Source organism: Salmo salar, chromosome ssa02 (genome assembly GCF_905237065.1).
Source record: "Salmo salar chromosome ssa02, Ssal_v3.1, whole genome shotgun sequence".
Lineage (NCBI taxonomy): Eukaryota > Metazoa > Chordata > Actinopteri > Salmoniformes > Salmonidae > Salmo > Salmo salar.
This window is the reverse complement of record NC_059443.1, coordinates 88,123,678-88,142,740: the sequence shown is the minus strand read 5'-3', so window position 1 is coordinate 88,142,740 and position 19,063 is coordinate 88,123,678. Positions and strand designations below refer to the sequence as shown.

General features: G+C 41.1%; 2 protein-coding genes across 2 annotated transcripts in view; both read left to right on the top strand.

The window, feature by feature from the left end:
* The window catches only part of LOC106606985 (zinc finger protein 850-like), an 898,172-nt gene that overhangs the window by 139,490 nt on the left and 739,619 nt on the right, over window positions 1–19,063 (top strand). The window lies entirely within an intron of this gene.
* On the top strand, window positions 876–9,515 carry LOC123732593 (zinc finger protein 239-like). Its single transcript, XM_045711861.1, has 2 exons — window positions 876–981; window positions 7,926–9,515. Exons 1-2 carry the CDS (start codon window positions 930–932, stop codon window positions 9,044–9,046), a joined length of 1,173 nt encoding a protein of 390 aa, XP_045567817.1. The 5' UTR covers window positions 876–929; the 3' UTR covers window positions 9,047–9,515.

Genomic DNA, 19,063 nt, shown 5'->3' with positions numbered 1-19,063 from the left:
TTGTTAAAAGTCCATTTTGATACAGAAACACTAAACCATGATTTAGATTTGTTAAGAACCAGGTGATTGACAAAGTCATTAAAAATGGGAAGAATTGAATAAACCACATTTTGGTAATGATAAAAGATATGCCTCTGGGGTCAAAATGATCCATGTCAGAAGTATGGTTCAACGCAAATATGTAGTGAGTGTAAAGTTTGTTTTAAATTCTCACTCATTAAAAGCGAATCAATCAACACATGCTTCTCTTTGAACGACTTAATATAATATTAAACTTTACTGAAATAAATGAAAAATAAACGTTTGGTTCCTCAACTGCGTTGCCCACTCCAGTCAGCAGATGGCGATGTGCGTCTTTTAGGTTCAGGCGATGCTGCCAGTGTGACGTATAATCTAGTGGACGGGACGCTCCTTCAACAACAACAGCTAGTCAGACACCTCGCTAGCTTTCTAGCAAACATAGCTACAACATTCACGCTCTTTACACTGTTTTGGTGTATATTAGTCGCTGTGTATTAAACACACTTCTGTCGTATGTACTTGTTGGCCCATTTAATTATATATTTACGTTGTTTGTCAGCTAGCTGGTTTGCTAAGTTAGCTTAGAACTAGGCTAGTCGCTAATGCTAGCTAGCTAACTAACATCCCCGACCATGAGTTCACTAAGTTACTCTCCTCCTGTTAAAGAAGAGGTCTGCTGGACGGAGAAAGAAGCTCTCGTCAAAGAGGAGGAGGAAGAGGAGGCTGTTACAATACAAAAACAAGTAGAGGGTGAGGCTGTTACAGTGAAGGAAGAAGAGAAAGACGTAACTGTGAAAGAAGAGGAAGACGCGTTCAGAGTGAAAGAGGAGGAGGATGTTACAGTAAAAGAAGAGGAGGAAGAGAAAGAGGAGGATGCAGTTTATGGAGTGAAAGAGGAGGAGGGGGAGATGACTGTCACATTGGAGGAAGAAGAGGAGGTTGGAGATCTGTTTAACACCAGTAAGTACCGTCTCTGCAGTCGTTGAACCAATATGCAGTAAAGGGGTTCTACACTTTAATGTTGTTCTGTAGGAATGGCTGAAGCTACACTGTAACGTGTAGAACATCAAGAGTGGACCATCAACAACACGTTAACAATTGATCAAATGCATCCAATAACAATGCCTGAAATACTGTAGTCCTCAATATCTCATATTAGATTAGCCCAAGATGTTCTCTTAAAGGGGCAATCAGCAGTTGTTACATCCATTTAGGGACTTATACATTAATGATATGTACCCATCTGTTTCTTGAAGAAATCACTTATAAATGCCTCATGAGCTTAGTTCAACTGTCGTACTCCATCAGAACCCCAAATATCAGCTTTTATTTACTCCAATGTTTGTCAGTAAATATAAACAAACACTGTATATCCTCAAAACATGGTTAAAACTAGAATGTTGATATCATGGATGGTTACATTTCTCCAGCCCCATCCCTCAGCTTTTTACCGAAACGGGCAGGGAGTACGCTTTGTTATTGTTTCTACTGCTGATTGCTGCCCCCGTTACTCCTCAAGGTCCAAGGACTGTATGTTATTTTCAGAGGTAGACTGGCTCTGGCAGCCAAAATAGTCAAATATTCCACCTAAATGTGAATCGATTCTCAATTGCGATTCGTTTCTAGAAACATAAATTGCTGTAGTTTCATATCACATCAAAATAATTTCACATAATACTTTCACATCACATCAAAATAGGTAACCAGTTGCGACGCCCCAAACGGTAAACCAAATTCATTTCTCGTCATTTCTCCTTCCTTCAGGCTTCTTTTTCTTCTTTGTACTTTATATGGCGGTTGGCAACCAACTTTAAGGTGCATTACCACCATCAACTAGACTGGAGTGTGGACCTCAGTTCATCTTTCAATCACCCACATGGGTATATACCAAGACAGTCATGAAGAGGGCACAACAAAACCTTTTCCCCCTCAGGAGACTGAAAAGATTTGGCATGGGTCCCCAGATCCTCAAAAGGTAATACAGCTGCACCATCGAGAGCATCCTGACCGGTTGCATCACAGCCTGGTATGGCAACTGCTTGGCACCTGACTGTAAGGCGCTTCAGAGGGTAGTGTGAACGGCCCAGTAACTCACTGTGGCCAAGCTTCCTGCCATCCAGGACCAATATAATAGGCGGTGTCAGAGGAAAGCCCACAAAATTGTCAGAGACTCCAGTCACCCAAGTCATAGACTGTTTTCTCTGCTACCGCACGGCAAGCAGTACCGGAGCGCCAAGTCTAGGACCAAAAGCCTCCTCAACAGCTTCTACCCCCAAGCCATAAGACTGCTGAACAATTCATAAAATCACCACCGGACAATTTACATTGGTGTCTTGACGGATTTGTAAAAAAAACGGTTTGTCATAAAACACTGTATATATTTTTTGTTAAATGTTGCTGACATCCCTCCCCAGAGGTGTCTCATTATTGGGATTCATTGCTGATTCCTACCTGTAGCTCACTATGAGGTGTCTAGTGATACAGGTTAAGGGCCCTGTTGGAGATTGGTGGTTGGTAGCGGAGTCGAGGGAACAAGCAGGGTTGGACACGGCCATGTTATTATCCCACACACAGTCTCTGTGGTTCATATGAACCCCATTCCTGGGAATTAGATTTGATTACAAATCCCCCGTCTGTTACCACAGAAGGGTTCTGTCTGTCCCATTCCCAGCTAGGTTACGAGGTGCTTTGTCACCAGTACCTATGACTGGTTGATAGGGGAAACCTCCATGCTTATTATAGAAAAAGTAATTAGGGGGAAACTATTTAGTAAACTGAAATAAAATAACAAACCTGTTTGAAAAATGAAAACTATTCCAAAACTATCTTTGACTCCAAAACTAAAATAGCCTAAAATAATAACCAGCATGAATTATGTTCAGTTTGAATAATTTATATCTTAACTTTGGGCAAAAATAGAATTGGGTTTTAAATATTTTTTTTATGTGGTTTTAAAGCTTCTGAATCTGGTGGCTGGTAAATGCTGCCATGGGATGGCAATGTTTAAAATAGACCTAGCTTGTGTATCACTATCACTTGCTATCACCAGAAATACTTTAAGATATGAGGATATTGGAAACTCCTTTCGATTTGTATTAACAGCTTAAAGAAAAGAACATTGGCATGAATTACCCTCCGTGAACAAGAAGCACAACATTACAAATATTTTCAGAGATGTGAGATAATTAACTTGTTCTCTGTAATATCGTATAGCTTTGCAATCGTAACAGTACGTACTTTAGAGGAAAATAGGCATGTTTCTCGACTCATACCCTGACTTTAAAAAGGGATTTGGTGAGAATTACCTGAGGAACTGCGTGCCACAGCATTATAATGTGAACGCGATTAGTTGACAGTCTCTTGGACGGGCGTTATATACGCGTTGACATTTTCTGGAATAGTTTTTATTTGAAAACGTTTTTGTTTACTTGCCTGCCTATTGTATTTGGAATGCACTCTAATGTTAATCTCTGAAAATCACTTAGATAATTCCTTTGATACAGCAGTAGCAATACAGGGATATAACATCTACAGAAAAGACAGGAATGCTTATGGGGGAGGTGTTGCTGTATACAGTGCATTCGGAAAGTATTCAGACCCCTTGACTTTTTCCACATTTTGTTACGTTAAAGCCTTATTCTAAAATTGATTAAAATCTTTTTTCCCCCTTTCATTTAGCTAATTTATTTGGCACGCCTGCATTTGGGGAGTTCCTCCCATCCTTCTCTGCAGATCCTTCTAGCTCTGTCAGGTTGGATGGGGAACATCACTGCACAGCTATTTTCAGGTCTCTCCAGAGATGTTAGATCGGTCCCAAGTCCGGGCTCTGGCTGGGCCACTCAAGGACATTCAGAGACTTGTCCCGAAGCTACTCCTGTGTTGTATTGGCTGTGTGCTTAAGGTCGTTGTCCTGTTGGACGGTGAACCTTTGCCCCAGTCTGAGGTCCTGAGCACTCTGGAGCAGGTCTTTCATCAAAGATCTCTCTGCACTTTGCTCCGTTAATATTTCCCTGGATCCTGACTAGTCCCCCAGTCCCTGCTGCTGAAAAACATCCCCACAGCATGATGCTGCCACCACCATTCTTCACCATAGGGATGGTGCCAGGTTTCCTCCAGATGTGACTCTTGGCATTCAGGCCAAAGAGTTAAATCTTGGTTTCATCAAGCCAGAGAATCTTGTTCTCATGGTCTTAGAGTCCTTAAGGTGCCTTTTGTCAAACTCCAAGCAGGCTGTCATGTGCCTTTTACTGAGGAGTGGCTTCCATCTGGCCACTCTACCATAAAGGTCTGATTGGTGGAGTGCTGCAGAGATGGTTGTCCTTCTGGAAGGTTCTCCCATCTCCACAGAGTAACTCTGGAGCTCTGGTTTTTGGTCACCTCCCTGACTAAGGCCCTTCTCCCCCAAACGCTAAGTTTGGCCGGGTGACCAGCTTTAGGAAGAGTATTCCATTTAAGAATGATGGAGGCCACTGTGTTCTTGGGGACCTTCAATGCTGCAGAATCTTTTTTGGTACCCTTCCCCAGATCTTTGCCTCGACACAATCTTGTCTTAGAGCTCTACGGACAGTTCCTTCGACCTCATGGCTTGGTTTTTACTCTGACATGCACTGTCAGCTGTGGGATGTTATATAGACAGGTGTGTGCCTTCCAAATCATATCCAATCAATTGAATTTACCACAGGTGAACTCCAAATAAGTTGTAGATACATCTCAAAGATAATTAATGGAAACAAGATGCACCTGAAAGCAATTTCGAGTCTCATAGCAAATGGTCTGAATACTTATGTAAATAAGGTATTTCTGTTTTTTTTAACCTGTTTTCCCTTTGTCATTATGGGCTATTGATGACACCCCTCTGAAACAATATAGCTAACCATCATAAAAAAACTCTTCCTTAGTCTACTCCTCCCGCTGCTGCTGGCCTTCGTAAATTCTGATGTTATGCTCCTATAGTTTCTGGTAATAGACCACACCAGCAGTCGTTATGCTCCTATAGTTTCTGGTAATAGACTACACCAGCAGTCATTATGCTCCTATAGTTTCTGGTAATAGACTACACCAGCAGTCATTATGCTCCTATAGTTTCTGGTAATAGGCTACACCAGCAGTCATTATGCTCCTATACTTTCTGGTAATAGACTACACCAGCAGTCGTTATGCTCCTATAGTTTCTGGTAATAGGCTACACCAGCAGTCGTTATGCTCCTATAGTTTCTGGTAATAGACTACACCAGCAGTCGTTATGCTCCTATAGTTTCTGGTAATAGACTACACCAGCAGTCGTTATGCTCCTATAGTTTCTGGTAATAGACTACACCAGCAGTCATTTTGCTCCTATAGTTTCTGGTAATAGGCTACACCAGCAGTCGTTATGCTCCTATAGTTTCTGGTAATAGACTACACCAGCAGTCGTTATGCTCCTATAGTTTCTGGTAATAGACTTCACCAGCAGTCGTTATGCTCCTATAGTTTCTGGTAATAGGCTACACCAGCAGTCATTATGCTCCTATAGTTTCTGGTAATAGGCTACACCAGCAGTCGTTATGCTCCTATAGTTTCTGGTAATAGGCTACACCAGCAGTCGTTATGCTCCTATAGTTTCTGGTAATAGGCTACAGCAGCAGTCATTATGCTCCTATAGTTTCTGGTAATAGACTACACCAGCAGTCGTTATGCCTGTCTTCAATGATTTTGAAACATTGTATCTACTATCAACTGGGTCGCCTGAAACTGAAGAAGGCAAGCTTGCAACATTGTATAAAATATTCTGGGCCCACAGAGTTTCCTGCGCCAGTGAGTTTGGGACAGACACAGCTGTAGGCTATTAGACTAATCCCACTTCTAGGTGTGTAATCAGGTGTGCGTCCTTACTCAACATTGACAGGAGGGCTTCAAACAAAAGACAATGAATAAATTGACAGAACTGACGTATCTTGCGGGGTCAGGTCTGGGTGGTCTGCCAGGGGCCGTTTCATTTAGTATCTGTGGATTTGGGTCGGCATGGGGAATGATAGTATTTCCCCATAGTATGTTGTACTGAAGTTGACCGACTGAAAGGGAGTGTAACTTTATGACTATAATTACTGTTCCCTGAAGGAGGGAAACGAGGTACAACACCTGTAAGTGGGTCAGTGCAGAGTGATATTAAATTGAATATGACCTGAAGCTCGTATTTCTGTGTTTATTATATTATAATTAAGTCTATGATTTGATATTTGATAGAGCAGTCTGACTGAGCGGTGACTGAGTGGTGGTAGGCAGCAGCAGGCTCGTAAGCATTCATTCAAACATTCATTCAAACAGCACTTTCCTGCGTTTCCCAGCAGCTCTTTGCAATGCTTGAAGCACAGCTCTGTTTATGATTTCAAGCCTGTCAACTCCCAAGATTAGGCTGGCAATACTATAGTACCTATAAGAACATCCAATAGTCAAAGGTATATAAAATACAAATGGTATAGAGAGAAATAGTCCTATAATTCCTATAATAACTACAACCTAAAACTTCTTCACTGGGAATATTGAAGACTCATGTTAAAAGGAACCACCAGCTTTCATATGTTCTCATGTTCTGAGCAAGGAACTTAAACGTTAGCTTTTTTACATGGCACATATTGCACTTTTACTTTCTTCTCCAACACTGTGTTTTTGCATTATTTAAACCAAATGGAACATGTTTCATTATTTGTTTGAGACTAAATTGATTTTATTGATGTATTATATTAAGTTAAAATAAATGTGTTCATTCAGTATTGTTGTAAATGTCATTATTACAAATATATATATTTAAAATCGGCCGATTTAATCGGTATCGGCTGCTTTAGGTCCTCCAATAATCGGTATCGGCGTTGAAAAATCATAATCGGTCGACCTCTACTATGTTATTGTTTGTTAAACACTTAGTGTACAAACCCTCATTGTCAGGCTGATGGAAAAGCTAGCCAAAGAGCATTTTACTGGTTGAAGTGTTTTTTTAAGTATAAAGCAGTTGATTTGCGACAATAACACACAGAAATTAAGCAGGTGATTCAAGTGAGCCTTACAATTATAATCCAAAAATAATGTAAAATGCACTCATAAGCAACCTGGAAATGGAGGCTATATTTGCTGTCAGCCTATGAGAACTCCCCTGAGTTTTCCCCCACGGTGCTGAATTAGTGAATAGACACAGAGCTTAATGTGAGTTTCCTTGAGTAGCACTCCTGATCTAGTGCTGTAATATTCAGAATACATTGTGAAAAACTAAAATCTTTCCTCACCATTTTTTGCTCCAGGCAGATACACTACATCCATAACTAGCGGTTTCCTCATTACCAGATATACTACATCCATAACTAGTGGTTTCCTCATTACCAGATATACTACATCCATAACTAGTGGTTTCCTCATTACCAGATATACTACATCCATAACTAGTGGTTTCCTCATTACCAGATATACTACATCCATAACTAGTGGTTTCCTCATTACCAGATATACTACATCCATAACTAGTGGTTTCCTCATTACCAGATATACTACATCCATAACTAGTGGTTTCCTCATTAGCAGATATACTACATCCATAACTAGTGGTTTCCTCATTAGCAGGGAGGTGTTTCTGCCCTCGTGCTGCAATTTTAGCTAACTCAGAAAGGGGCCTATATTGGAGACCAAAAGTCGTCTGGCACACTGCTTAGGATTTCAACAACTTTAATAACTTATTTCTACTTCCCACTAATGTGAAAACAAGATGAAATATGATTGTTGCTAACTTGACTGTCTGTCTTAATTGTCAAATTTAACAGATGTCAATTGTTGTACAACTTCATGGGTACGCTCTGGGCATCACCTTTTACCTCAAATAAACAGTGGATTACTGCTGTTGTGGGCCTTTAACCATCTGTCTGACTTTGTCATTCACACAGGAGAGAGAAGTGACTATCGTGGATCCTCTGGGGAGCCTCAACAACATCATGATGCTGACGAGGCAGAGAAGAGTCTCTCCAGATCAGAACTCCTCAAGAAACACCAGCAGAGGCTCACAGGGAAGAAATCTTACTGCAAATCTACATCAGTACTTAAAATACACCAGCGAGTACTCACAGGAGAGAAAGCTCACCACTGTTTTGATTGTGGGAAGAGTTACTCAAGAGCAGATGCACTGAAAGTACACTTGAGAATTCACACAGGAGAGAAACCTTTTGGCTGTGATCAATGTGGGAAGAGTTTTACTGAGTCATGCAGCCTGAAATCACACCAGAGAACACACACAGGAGAGAAACCTTATGTCTGTGATCAATGTGGGAAGAGTTTTACTCAACCAGACAGCCTGATAGTGCACCAGAGAATACACACAGGAGAGAAACCTTATAGCTGTTATCAATGTGGGAAGAGTTTTACTACATCTAGCCATCTAATTGTACACCAGAGAACACACACAGGAGAGAAACCTTATGGCTGTGATGAATGTGGGAAGAAATTTACTGCGTCAAACTCCTTGATAGTGCACCAGAGAATACATACAGGAGAGAAACCTTATAGCTGTAGTCAATGTGGGAAGAGTTTTACTCAACCAGACAGCCTGATAGTGCACCAGAGAATACACACAGGAGAGAAACCTTACAGCTGTTATCAATGTGGGAAGAGTTGTACTACATCTAGCCATCTAATTGTACACCAGAGAACACACACAGGAGAGAAAGCTTTTAGCTGTGATCAATGTGGGAAGAGTTTTGGTACATCTAGCCATCTAATTGTACACCGTAGAACACACACAGGAGAGAAATCTTATTGCTGTGGTCAATGTGGGAAGAGTTTTGGTCAATCTGGCCATCTGACAGTGCACCAAAGAAGACACACAGGAGAGAAACCTTATAGCTGTGGTCAATGTGGGAAGAGTTTTGGTCAATCTGGCCACCTGACAGTGCACCAGAGAACACACACAGGAGAGAAACCTTATAGCTGTGGTCAATGTGGGAAGAGTTTTAGTACATCTGGCTATCTGACTGTACACCAGAGAACACACACAGGTGGACAAACTTTGTAGCTGTGATCAATGTGACAAGAGATTCTCTGATAAAAGATCTCTGATTAAACATCAGAAAATACATACATGAAGGAATTGTTTCATGATATCAATGAAATATCCCACTTAGCAAAATGGAATTGAAAAGATGTTGAAAATAAGACTAAATAAGACCAATATACATTCGGTTGAAAGTGAAAATGTAGATGTTTTTCTGGTAGCTTTTTAAATGACTTGAAAACAACTTAATTTCAACGTACTTGCAGCCTATACACATGGACACAGTATAATAAATTGGTCTATAATCAATTTTATTAACAATCCTACATCACTCCAGCATTTCTTTACAACATCCAAGTGTCTTTATTCCACTACTGAAGAAGCAGGTCTCAAATCACCTCATATTTCAAACATCCAGCCTGGCAAAAAATACATGTTTTATTATTCCATGCCTCACCATTAAGTTAATTATTGCCAATACATATTAACAAAGGGGTGTACATTTGGTTTTGATATTTCATGTTTACAATTCATGTAACATTTAGTAATCAATGATTTATGCAACCAACTGACAATATTTGGGTACAATTATATTGACATTGTCGCCCTGCTTTTAGAATATAAGGGTTCATTCTCAGATGTACTAGAGCATGACATTGGGGACTGGGCCCCGATCCAACAACATGCCTATCTAGTGAACCCTGAAAAGAGAGAGAAGCTCCGCAGTGAGGTGGAAAGTTACTACGGATATTGCAGGAGTTTCCTATTGAAATAAGACATGTCTGTGGTAAGGACAACTTGGTTGCTGATTGTCTCAAGGGTGGGCAGTCAAAAAGATTTGTGTTGTGCGTTTAGCCAGTCCGTTTCCATGGATCACAATTTATTTTGACTGCACGTTTTTCTGTATTGGAGATTCGTTTTGTTTGGACTCGTTCTAAGGGGACGAGAGTTGTAGAAGCTAGTGAGTTTTAGGAAGAAGAGAGTTCTAGAAGCTAGTGGGGGAAAAATATAAAAAAAATATTGTTTTTAATTGTTGACATCCAGTAGACACCATGTTTATATTGTAGAAGGGAATCAATTTAGTTGATTATAATGTGAAATGGAAGTTGTTTTCTGTTGGTGGTGAGCAAACTTGTCCAACAAAAATATAGGATTTATTTGTTGTCTTAAGGGGGAAGGTGTTACAGGCTTTGGTTTTTCCATATGTGTTTTGAGGTTGGACTTTAGCACGTCTAGCCCGTTAGCACCTCTAGCTCGTTAGCACCTCTAGCTCGTTAGCACCTCTAGCTCGTTTACACGTCTAGCTCGTTAGCATGTCTAGCTCCGTTAGCACGTCTAGCTCGTTAGCACGTAGGACGCACTGATTGGTGTCACCTCGTTAGTCAGTATGTGTTACACCTGTGCTGGCTTGTCCATCTCGTTAGTGGGAAGGTGTTTCACCTGAGCTGGTCCAGGTTCTATTTAAGAGTGTCTGGCCCAGTGCTCCAGTTGTCTTGATACATGTGGAGAGTCAACACCTTTAGTTGCTCTGCCTTTTTGGTTTACTTCCTGTCGTTAAGTTTGGTGTGGGTTTTTCTTTTGTTTTCCTCTTCTTGGGCAGATTTAGTGGGTCTCATGGTGGGTGTCTTTTAGGTCCCAGTTGTTGTTATTAGTCAACTTTCAGTGGACACCCCCATAGTGTCTTTCAGAACCCCTCCTAAAACCCCACCTGTTTAGTTGTGGTTGTTGTCAGTGACTCATTGTTAGTCCCTCTTCTATTTAAGTGACATTTGGTTTTCTTGCTGGGGAAAATAACAACAAACAATGTAGTAAAACAAGCTGAGATTTTGGGTTGATGTTGCATCCAATTGTTAATATTTTAATCAATGGATTTTCCTTAGAATGTTCATTAGTCTTTCAGTTGTTAGTCTTCTGTTTTTTAATCCTCTTATGTTTCTGTACTAAATATTTCTGTTTATTTTCATAGTTTTTTCCTGTGAAGCCATTGTGTTGCATCCATGTCTGACATGTGCTGTATAAATAAAGCTTGATTTGATTTTATTATACTATAAAACAAATGCACCCAATGACCAATCAATCAACAGACTCTTCAATGAACAAATATGTGCAAAAGCAACACGTATCTTCGTATGAAAAACAGTATAAATTCAGTATATCTTCCACTATGTCAAAATAGTGCATGGTATGTAAGTTTAGTATAACATTTCAATCAACCCAGTGCATTTGTTGAAACTGAAAAGTTTTGAAATCAACAATACATCAAAGGATTCAACTACTGAAAACTGAAACAAACAAATGGATCAACCAGATCAATCCCACTTTTCCAGCCTGCTGAAGGCGTGGTGGAGTGGTAAACACCACCCCCGGCTCTACCAGGGGCTTGAGGTGGTCTCCCACAGCTCTGATTATGTCATGTTCTGTGGCCTTGCTGTTCCATTTCTTGACTGCCCCTGCAACACAGAAATAAACACATTTAGTCATATTATATAAAACACCCAGGGCCGGTTTCACAGACAAGGCTTAAGCTTAGTCCCAGACTAAAATGCTTGTTTGAGCTGTCTTAACTCAAAGCGACTTGCACAGACTTATCTTAAAATAGTGGTCGATTTAGCCTGTTCTGGACTAATCAAAGCTGATTGCAAGAGGGAGGATTAGAGCTACTCCAGGACTAAATGGAAGATTAAATGAATCTTTCAAAGAGGCAGGTTTAACTTCTGCTTAGTGCTGTTTGTGAGGGAGCCTGGACTATATGGAATGTCTAAATGAAGACCAACATGCACTACAGAGGCCAGCCAGACCAGTACTTGTGGATAGGAGGAATCCATTACATTACTTTGAACCGCTTTCGTATGTACAAAGAAAATGCATTGGAGATTATATCTCTGCTTGAGCCTAGACTTTCCTCTCTGTCTCAAAGAGGAAGGCCTTCACCCAATTCTCTCCAAGTTCTGATCACTGAGGTTTTTGGCATCTGGAATCTTTCATTGTGAAACTGGTGATTTGTGTCGGTGCCAGTGAAGCAACTGTGTGTTTAATTGTTCACAAAGTCTGCAGGAGGAGTCTTTACATCTAGTTTCCTGATGCTGCTGGCCAAGCCAACTATAAAGTCTGCAGGAGGAGTCTTTACATCTAGTTTCCTGATGCTGCTGGCCAAGCCAACTATAAAGTCTGCAGGAGGAGTCTTTACATCTAGTTTCCTGATGCTGCTGGCCAAGCCAACTATAAAGTCTGCAGGAGGAGTCTTTACATCTAGTTTCCTGATGCTGCTGGCCAAGCCAACTATAAAGTCTGCAGGAGGAGTCTTTACATCTAGTTTCCTGATGCTGCTGGTCAAGCCAACTATAAAGTCTGCAGGAGGAGTCTTTACATCTAGTTTCCTGATGCTGCTGGCCAAGCCAACTATAAAGTCTGCAGGAGGAGTCTTTACATCTAGTTTCCTGATGCTGCTGGCCAAGCCAACTATAAAGTCTGCAGGAGGAGTCTTTACATCTAGTTTCCTGATGCTGCTGGTCAAGCCAACTATAAAGTCTGCAGGAGGAGTCTTTACATCTAGTTTCCTGATGCTGCTGGCCAAGCCAACTATAAAGTGCAATTCTATGAATATGGGCAGTTCCCAGGAGTGATTGGCTGGTCATGGATGTCATGTTCCCATCAAGTGTCCATCAACTCCTGATGCTGAGGAGTACCGTAACCATAACAACTGGTTTTACATCAACTCCTGATGCTGAGGAGTACCGTAACCATAACAACTGGTTTACCATCAACTCCTGATGCTGAGGAGTACCGTAACCATAACAACTGGTTTACCATCAACTCCTGATGCTGAGGAGTACCGTAACCATAACAACTGGTTTTCCATCAACTCCTGATGCTGAGGAGTACCGTAACCATAACAACTGGTTTACCATCAACTCCTGATGCTGAGGAGTACCGTAACCATAACAACTGGTTTACCATCAATGTTCAGGGTGGATGCACTCCTCATTTAGAGTTTTCAAACATTGTTGCCCGTTGGAAAGGTGCAACTCACCATTGAAGGATTTCCCTCAACTCTTCATTGGTCTCAGTTTCAGAGAGGACAACATAGTGGACAACTACTTGGTGACAGTGGATATTAGGGTGAGAAACATTGTCTACTAATAGTTACTACATAGTAATATGGTCTACTAATAGTTACTACATAGTAACATGGTCTACTAATAGTTACTACATAGTAACACGGTCTACTAATAGTTACTACATAGTAACACGGTCTACTAATAGTTACTACATAGTAACACGGTCTACTAATAGTTACTACATAGTAACATGGTCTACTAATAGTTACTACATAGTAACATGGTCTACTAATAGTTACTACATAGTAATATGGTCTACTAATAGTTACTACATAGTAACATGGTCTACTAATAGTTACTACATAGTAATATGGTCTACTAATAGTTACTACATAGTAATCTGGTCTACTAATAGTTACTATATAGTGACATGGTCAGAGTAACTTTTTATTCACCAGACATAAATCCCATAACAGCTGAGCAGCAAAGATACAACAGAGCTCATATCCACACGAGAGGGATGGTCCAGCGTATGTTTGGAGTATGGAAAAATAGACCCGTGTTTTCGCAATACACTTCGTTCCAAGCCAAGAAGATGCTGCAAGGTGATCATTGCTACAGCTGTGCTGCACAACTCCTCCCATGGAAGATCAGCATCAAGCAGATGTGTCCGTGGCTGAGGTAGATGTGTCCGTGGCTGAGGTAGATGTGGCTGAGGTAGATGTGTCCGTGGCTGAGGTAGATGTGTCCGTGGCTGAGGCATGTGTTCATTATGGCTTATTTTTGCTTTGATAATGTTTGTTCTGTACAAAATTCAAATAGTGTGCAGCAAAATGAAATGAGTGTGCCCTGGCCATAGAGAGGGGTTTTTGTTCTTTATTTTGGTTAGGTCAGGGTGTTACATTGGGTGGGCGTTCTCTGTGCATTTTTCTATGTTGGTTTGTTTCATTAATTTTGGCCGTGTGGCTTCCAATCAGGCACAGCTGTAGAGTGTTGTTGCTGATTGGGAGTCACACATAAGTGCCTGTTTTTCCGTTGGGGTTTTGTGGGTAATTGTTTCTGTTAGTGTTTTGCACCTGACAGGACTGTTTGGCTGTCGGTTTTCTTGTGTTGTTTCGTACAGTGTTCTTTCTGTTATTAAATTCAATGATGAACACTAACTCCGCTGCACCTTGGTCTACTCTCTCTCCCGACGGCCGTTACAATGAGTGACTAAACCAAGGCTGGTTTAAAATGTAGTTTGTGGTGATTAAAATACTCTCACTCAGGAATATCCAAATGCCAAAACATGTATTGTTTTACATATCATATTGTTCACCATGGCTGGTCATCACTATTGTCTCATTACTGTCTCTTTTTAGGATCATACCTCTCTCTTCCAACTTCATATCCAATTCAACCTGGACAATTCTCATCTCATGTTCTTCCTTCAGATATTTCATTTTATGCTCATGAAATTCTCTGGTTAACGTTTCATGCATGGTCATCTTCTTTGTTCTCTGCTGAAAGGTGGTGGCAGATCTTCTCTCAGGGATGTTATAGCAGATGTGGAGGGAACACAATCACTGTGTACTCGCTCTTCCAACCTGTTCACATTACACCCTCACTGTGTACTGGCTCTTCCAACCTGTTCACATTCCACCCTCACTGTGTACTGGCTCTTCCAACCTGTTCACATTACACCCTCACTGTGTACTGGCTCTTCCAACCTGTTCACATTCCACCCTCACTGTGTACTGGCTCTTCCAACCTGTTCACATTACACCCTCACTGTGTTCTGGCTCTTCCAACCTGTTCACATTCCACCCTCACTGTGTACTGGCTCTTCCAACCTGTTCACATTACACCCTCACTGTATACTGGCTCTTCCAACCTGTTCACATTACACACTCACTGTGTACTGGCTCTTCCAACCTGTTCACATTCCTTTCCTCTGGAAAAAGAACACGGTTAGAAGCACAAATAAACTCATATGGTCCTTAGAATGAAGAAGAATAAAGATTGACACAGACAGTGGAATATATTTACCAAAGGAATGTCATGAGGTTGGCCTGTGGGTAAGGTTTATGACCCCCCCCCCATAAATACCTTTCTCCCTTCCCCTCTCTGACCCTACTGAAGGACTTGAATAGCCTGTGTTAAATATAGAGAGTCTGGGAACATCAAACAAATGGGGAAAAGGAACCATATTTTGGTAATAAAACCAGTTGGAAATATGCTTGGGAACGTAATGAGTATGGATTTCATTTCAGTTGTCATCTGAGACATTATGACTGATGACAGGACGACATAAACTGTACCTGGGAAAGTATCCACCCTCTAGTTATCAGAGTCACATGGAATTGTTATGCAATTGAAATGTTTGATATTGAAATTGTTTGTTAGGAGATTAAATGTAATTTTAGCTTCCAAATGAGAGATTTGGGTTTTCATAAGGAAAGTGCCCTGCTTGATCAGTGGCCCACCCCTGTGAAAAGGAGGGGTTATAAACGATGAAACACATCCTTCCCCCCTCTCCACTATATAAGCCTTTGACGAAAAGATAACCAGGTTGTTTCAGTACGGGAGGTCTGCAGCCTCTACGTTAGAAGGACACACATGTCAAGTACAGAACTAAGCCAACCTCGGCGTGAGCTTTGGTGGCGAATGGTATGAACTTTGAGCTTATTCACTACAGAAGTGATACTTCCTAGCCGTTGGGAACCAGCGGCCGCTGTAGACGTGGGCTAGGAAAGGACGGACGATGGATCCAGTCTAACAGGCGGACGAAGATACCACCACGTATCCAATTTACCACCAGAGACATTCTTCCGAGTACGGAAGGTCTGTTGGCCAACCCGGCCAGCATCTACGACCAATCTACCGAAGCGCAGCTCAGAGTAAATATTTATTGCATTTTCCTTTTCCAAATGGGCGGTAATTTAGAATGCATAAGATAATGTATTTACGATAGCATAGCTGCTGTTTCTTTGTTCCTAAATCTTCCCGCTCTTTCATTCAAGCCCAACCCCCTTTCCTTTGTGTAACTAGCTTTCATACAGGTTCCGTCTACCAGGACGTTTTCTGTATGACATCATTTGTATTCTGTGTATATGTAATTCTGTGTGATTAGTTTAGGTATTTAGTAAATAAATAATTAAACCCAATTTTGTATTGCTGATTCAACTTGTTAGCCAGGGTTCGTGAAGATAACCAAGAATTTAACATTGTTCAATGATCCGAAAAGGGTCTGAACAGACATATTTGGCGCACCCTGTGTGGACTCTAAAACTAGGCCGCACGTTTGGGTAATTTTGACATATTGGGGCCCCCGTGCGAGGAATCTAAAATAGGATGAAGCTTTCATTTTGATTCAGCCTATATAAAATTGAAAAGCAGATTACATAGTATACCAAGTTTATTATATACATTATGGGAATTGTAGACCGGAATTATTGGTGCGTGTGTGCTCTGGAGAATCGCCTCCGTGTTGTGCTCTGAGGTAGTCAGTGGCGAGCATAAGCTATACGGTTCTGTATGAGGACTGATAGCTATCTGAGAAATAGCGCGTTTGGCCAAACGCTGGGCTATTTCTACCTCTCGCGTTTCAGACGCGTGTTGGCTAGGTCATTATTAATTTCTCGAGCGAGGACAAAGAGCCAGCCTATTGAAATTTAGGAGAGATTAGCTTGACCAGCGATAAGTATCTCTCTGTCTCTCTCGCGTTTCGATGCGAGTAGACCACGGTGCATTTTGTTGTTTGCCGCGAGTTCCGGTTAAAACATCGTCAAATATCGGCGAAAAGGGTTTGAACATAATACGTTATAAGTAAAACCTTTCCCTTGCCAAGGGAATCCTATGTTGAGCATTTTTCAGGCATCAAGTAGCATTAGCTTGCTCGAGATGCTAAGCTAACAAAAGGGAAAACAGCCATTTTGTTTTGTGCCACATTGTAATTAATCCGACTTGAGTTGGATTTCAGCGTGTGCCAGCAGGGACCTCTGAAGAGTCACCAGTACTTTCCTTCAAGAATAATTAGTCAGGTGACACTCAAGTCGTTACTCATGATATCCAGACGGATATCAATGTCTTATTCAATTGAACTATTAAGTGAAATTGCCAGATTTACATTCTCAAGTGGATCTTTTAAAAAAATATCCAAATTGATGAGTTTCTAAATGAGACATTGTAATTTTTTCCCACATTAACCTAGATGAATAAACCTCTCAGGTTAGTCCCAAATAGCCTATACAGGTTTGATTTATCATTAAAATTGATCAATCAGTAAAATTTGGTTTTTGTAAAACCCATTCAGTAATCCAGTACTGACAGAAGTCCCGCCCCAGCGGGAATCCCATGTGGCTTCGGCCCAAGGAAGAAGTGTACCATAGTGGGGAGTGTTCCCAACATTTGAACTATTGTTTACATTTATGATATCCAATCAATGGAGATTGTATGGATTATCATCTCATTCAATTTAATAAGTTAAATTGTTGAACATACCTTAATGTTCTTGCAATCAAATGAGACACTTTTAAACTTCCCAAATTAACCTGGATGAAGCAACCTCAGGTTAATTCAAGTTTAATACCCAGATAGCCTACCCAGGTAGGATTAATCATTGGCATTGATTAATTAATTCAATTTGCTTTTGCAAATTCATTCACGTCCAACTTCCACATTACTGGTACAGTACTGATGGTTCGTCAACATCTATAAATAGATTAAACTTGTCTTTGCAGCTTCCAATGAATTCCAAACCCAAACATTGAAAAAATTAGGAACATTTTTCCTCAACATTTTTCTAATAATGTGCAAGCTACCAAAGGAGGTGGTCACCACTCCTCCGCTAATTAGTGAACCTCCACCCATAAAAGGATTGATCTCTGACCTCAGCAGTGATACCAACCCTAATTATGCCATTAGAAAAACAACAGCCAAAATTGCGAACGCTCTCCAAAATCAACCATCAAACACAGGCTTTGTGACGGTTCTCTCCACTTTAGCACTTATGTATCGCCATCAAAGTTTGGCATCGATCCAATACCACAGTGCACAGCTGAAGCACGTGCAAGACATGGCTAACGTGAGGGCAAAGGTGGAGAGAACTGAGCAACTATAGACAAAAGCAGGAAATGAAAACATTCTGCTAGCCGAGGAACTGCGTTTGAAATCAGAAGAATTAAAAGTAATTGCAAATACTTATGACGATAAACGAGCACAAACTCTCCAACAAAATCGTCATCTGCAGGAACAACTCGATTTAGCCAAAACTAAATGCGATGTAGTCCACGCCAAACTAGATAAATCTGTCGAGTTATCTACAAACAGGAACGCGCAATTTGATAACATGCAGGCAGTTTTGTTGAACGTTACTCAAGGTAACAATGTTCTACTCCAAATTCTGCAGACCAAAGACGATCAGTTGATGAACACAATGACAAAGTTGGATGACAAATCAGCAGAACTTATTGAAGTCGCTGACCAAATGAATGATGAGAGAACTCAGGTGATGAGGATGGAAATATTGATTTCTAAACTAGCAAAGGAAATCTCATCACTGAAACTCTCGCTCCGTACTCGAGACCTCTATCTGCAAACCATGACAGATAAGTTTGAGACCGAAAGGAGCAGGTGTGACACTCACGTGTCCAAAATTGGTACTCTAAGCGCTCAAGTGGACTCTGCAATGCAGCAGAAGACCACCCTTAGGTACCATCTGGAGGAAGTCCAGAATGGTCACGCTCTACAGCATGACTACCCATCCAAGCAACCGGACTCCGGTACTCAAAGGAGTGAAGACGATAGGTTTCAGACATTGCCTCCATCATGTGTCCCTCAGTCTTCTCCTCTTGGCCATTCGGCACTGAGTAATATGGAGCCTCTTGGCCAACAAAGCCAAAGCTTGGCTTCTCCTCTTGGCCTGTCGGCCCCAATTTCTCCACAGGATGAAGCCAACCCTCTCCGCCCGCTTGGCGCGGAATACCTTGACAAACTCGTC

Excerpts from the sequence above, each read along its gene's own strand:
- LOC123732593 (XM_045711861.1), top strand. The coding sequence starts at position 930 with ATGACTGTCACATTGGAGGAAGAAGAGGAGGTTGGAGATCTGTTTAAC. Across the intron at positions 982-7,925 it reads TGGAGATCTGTTTAACACCA|GAGAGAGAAGTGACTATCGT; the intron begins GTAAGTACCGTC and ends TCATTCACACAG.